The following is a 4,268-nucleotide window of genomic DNA, read 5'->3' as shown; positions in this document are numbered from 1 at the left end:
TGCTTCTCTCCTTGATTAGTTTCCATCCGTTGCTTCTTGTCCTGCCTTCAGGCGCTTTGGAGAATAGCTTGACTCCCTCTTCTTTGGGGCAGCCCCTGAGAGATTGGATCTTCGCTAAGATCCTTGTTTTCCTCTTCCTGGCTTGGTGACCGCTGGCAATGTTCTTCCTTTGTGGACTTCAACTCCCAGAATTCCCCAGCCAGCAAGCTGAAGTCCACAAGTCTTAAAGCGGTCGTGATTGGACCCTCCCCACCCCACCCCGCTCTTAAGGCCCTTAGGGAGGTCTTGTGGACCACCAGGATCAAACCACAGCAGGTCAGCAACCCCTTGGAAAAATTCAGCTTTTCATTCCGGGTCTTTCCGCAGCAAACCTTACGGAGAATGTGCTACCTGACCATCAAAGAGATGGCCAACATTTCCGAGGACGTGATCATCGTCACCAGCAGGTACCTGTGTTGATTCCGTGGCTAGAAGCGTCGGTATTTCCGCTGGGAGGAAGAATCTGGGAGGGGGGGCAACTCTGTTTTCCACCCAGAAGCCTCTAGATCCCATTACAGGATCGGTTCGGTCCCCCAAGGGATCATCTTCTGCCGGTTGGAACAAGCCTGTTTCTCGCATCCGGCGTCACCTGGAGAACCAATTATCCTGCATAAGGCGCGCTGCAATCACCGCTCGGTCTCCTGGGCGCCCTTTACAAATCTTCAGCAGACACATTTGTCTTAGAAAAGTCCCTCTGTTTTAATACTTTAATTAAGCTAACAGGCTGCTGACGAGAGATAGTTTGAGGTTAAGTGGTTAAGGCCTCCGACTAGAAAGTGGGAGACGGTGAGTTCTAGCTCTGCCTTAGGCAGGAAAGTCGGCTGGGGGACTTTTGCCAATCACCAGGAGAGGGTGAGTTCTAGTCTCACCTTAGGAATGAAAGCCGGCTGGGGGACTTTGGGCCAATCACCAGGAGGCTGGGAGTTCTAGTCCCGTGTTAGATACGAAAGTCAGCTGGGTGATTTTGGGCCAATCACTAGGAGTTCTAGTGCCGCCTTAGACTTGAAACCCCGCTGAGTGTCTTTGGGCCAATTGCCAGGAGATGGTGAGATCCCATCCCATCTTAGGTGTGAAAGCCAGCTGGGTGACTTTGGGCCAGCCACCAGGAGACTTGGAATTCTAGTCCCATCTTATGCATAAAAACCAGCTGGGTGACTTTGGGCCAGCCACTAGGAGACTGGGAATTCTAGTCCCATCTTATGCACGAAAACCAGCTGGGTGACTTTGGGCCAGTGACCAGGAGACTGGGAATTCTAGTCCCATCTTATGCATAAAAACCAGCTGGGTGACTTTGGGCCCGTCACCAGGAAACAATGAGTTCTAGTCCCGCTTTAGAAGGAAAACCACTGGGTGGCCTTGGGCCAGTCACTTTCTCCCAGCCCTAGGAAGGAAACAAGAGCAAACCACTTCTGAAAACAGCCATTTTACAAATTTATATATACAGTATATATTGCTTAAAATCCTAAAAACCGAAAGTTGACTCCTGGGTATTTTTAAAAAAATTTATTAAAACTTTTTAATGGTTTTAACAACCTCCTGGTGGTCTCACAGTTTGTGGTTCCTGAAATACAGTATATATGTATATATGTATGTGTGTATATGTGTGTGTGTGTGTGTGTATGTATGTATGTATGTATATAAACCCCAGGACCCCTGATGTCTCAGTTAACGCCGGCTTGCCTTGTCTGTTCTAGCCTAACGAAAGATATGACGGGGAAAGAAGACCTTTATCGAGGCCCTGCGATTCGCGCGCTCTGTCGGATCACGGATGTGAGTACGGAGTTTTTTCCCATCGTGAAAGAGGGTGATGAAAGGAAGGGGTGTTCTGGTTCATGGAAGAGATTTTGAACCCCAGGTGATCTTACCCCCAGCTTCAGATTCTTTTAACAGGTAGTCTATAGAATAGAATAGAATAGAATAGAATAGAATAGAATAGAATAGAATAGAATAGAATAGAATAGAATAGAATAGAATAGAATATGGAATGGAATGGAATGGAATAGAATAGAATAGAATAGAATAGAATAGAATAGAATAGAATAGAATAGAATAGAATAGAATAAGTTGGAAGGGACCTTGGAGGTCTTCTAGTCTTCAGTGTAATTTTACCTTCTTTCATTTCTGGCCAGTGTGCCATTGGGAAGTCTGCCTCACCTCCCTTCTTCCCGCTTTCCCAGGGAACGATGCTCCAGGCCATCGAGAGATACATGAAGCAAGCCATAGTCGACAAAGTCCCCAGCGTCTCCAGTTCCGCCTTGGTGTCATCCTTGGTAAGGAAAGAAGGCCAGAACTTTTGAGTCTGTGATCTAAATTCGAGTTCTCGGCCACCGACTTGTACTTCCGACAAGCAGAATCAATGAGGGAAGCCAGATCTGCTTAACGCCCATGGGATTCAGCATTCAGCAACTGCAGTGATTCCCTTAGGAACCATTTGCAAGATAGTTGAGCAAGCGCCTTGCTTGACAGTGGGAATTCTAGTCTCAATCACAGTCGTAAGTCAAGGACTGTTTATACCAGGGGTTAGGCAACCTTGGCTCTTTTATGACTCGTGGACTTCAACTCCCAGAATTCCTCAGCCAGCATAGCAGTTAAGATGGTCCAGCCAGAGGAACGCATTTAGTACCGTATTTCCCCAAATATAAGCCCCACCCCCAAAATAAGCCCATTAAGATGGTCCAGCCAGAGAGACACATTTGGTACCGTATTTCCTCAAATATAAGCCCCAGTTAAGATTGTTCAGCCAGATGGACCCATTTAGTACCTTATTTCCCCAAATATAAGCCTTAACCGGAAAATAAGCCCTAATGTGTCTTTTGGAGGAAAAATGTCTTATTTTGGGGAAAACACGGTAGTAGGTTTTGCAACATCCCTAGTTTTGGATTTCAGATACCAAATCCTCTTGGTTCGTAGATGGAACCACTTCCAGATGAATTCCTCCTGTCCTTCAACTTCCAGGCTTTTACAACCCCCCAGAACACCTCACTTGTTTAACGTGATTCAGGATGGACATTAATCCAGATCAGTTTTCAACTGAGTCACAGTGGAGATTCTTGATTCTTGGCCCTCTTTTCCAGCATATGATGAAGGTCAACTACGATGTGGTCAAGCGGTGGATCAATGAAGCCCAGGAAGCTGCTTCCAGTGACAACGTCATGGTGCAGGTAAGGGTTCCCCAGATCTTGGGAGGGAGCTGGGAAGCTTTCTGGACCCATCCTGGAAGATGGAGGCCAGCCTGGACAGTCCACCTCCCCTCACTTGATGCCTTCTCTGCAGATAGCAATAGCAGTAGCCCTTGGACTTATATACTGCTTCACAGTGCTTCACAGCCCTCTCTAAGAGACTTACAGAGTCAGCCTGGTGCCCCCTCCCCCCCAACAATCTGGGTCCTCATTTGACCGACCTGGGAAGGACGGAAGGCTGAGTCAACCTTGAGCCGGTCAGGATCGAACTGCTGGCAGTAGGCAGAATTAGCCTGCAATAATGAATTCTAACCACTGCTCCACCATGGCATAGATAGACAGACAGACAGATAGACACAGATAGACAGACACGGTAAATGGATGATAGGTAAATGGATAGCTAGGCAGGCAGGCAGGCAGTAAATGGATGATGATAGACATAGATAAATGGAAGGACGGACAGATGGATGGTAAATGGATGAAGATAGATAGATAGATAGATAGATAGATAGATAGATAGATAGATAGATAGATAGATAGATAGATAGATAGATAGATAGATAGATAGATAGATAGATAGATAGATAGATAGATAGATAGATAGATAGATAGATGATAGATAGATAGACGGACAGATGGTAAATGGATGATAGGTAGGTAGATAGAATAGATAGATAGATAGATAGATAGATAGATAGATAGATAGATAGATAGATAGACGGACGGACAGATGGTAAATGGATGATAGGTAGGTAGATAGAATAGATAGATAGATAGACAGACAGACAGACAGACAGACAGATAGATAGATTAGATAGACAGACAGACAGACAGATAGATGATACAGACAGAGAGAGAGAGAGAGAGAGAGAGAGATAGGCAGGCAGGCAGGCAGGCAGGCAGACATGGTAAATGGATGATGTTAGATAGACACACACACACACACACATAGAGAGAGAGAGTGAGAGAGAGAGAGAGAGATTAGATAGACAGACACAGATATAGAGATAAATGATAGATGATATAGACAGAGATAGATGATAGATAGAT

General features: G+C 45.7%; 1 protein-coding gene across 1 annotated transcript in view; it reads left to right on the top strand.

Moving 5' to 3' along the window:
- Positions 1–4,268, top strand: part of LOC107300326 (coatomer subunit gamma-2-like) — a gene marked incomplete at its 3' end in the record, with an annotated part of 13,769 nt that overhangs the window by 6,000 nt on the left and 3,501 nt on the right. Inside the window, exons 4-7 of the mRNA XM_015829659.1 lie at positions 316–446; positions 1,734–1,809; positions 2,217–2,309; positions 3,114–3,200. Coding sequence (XP_015685145.1) covers positions 316–446; positions 1,734–1,809; positions 2,217–2,309; positions 3,114–3,200 — 387 coding nt within the window. The remainder of the gene's footprint in view (positions 1–315; positions 447–1,733; positions 1,810–2,216; positions 2,310–3,113; positions 3,201–4,268) is intronic.

The sequence above is a fragment of the Protobothrops mucrosquamatus genome, unplaced genomic scaffold (assembly GCF_001527695.2).
Source record: "Protobothrops mucrosquamatus isolate PMUCROS unplaced genomic scaffold, P.Mucros_1.0 scaffold6678, whole genome shotgun sequence".
NCBI lineage: Eukaryota > Metazoa > Chordata > Lepidosauria > Squamata > Viperidae > Protobothrops > Protobothrops mucrosquamatus.
Note: the sequence above shows the minus strand (reverse complement) of the source record. Positions and strands in the feature narration are given on the sequence as shown.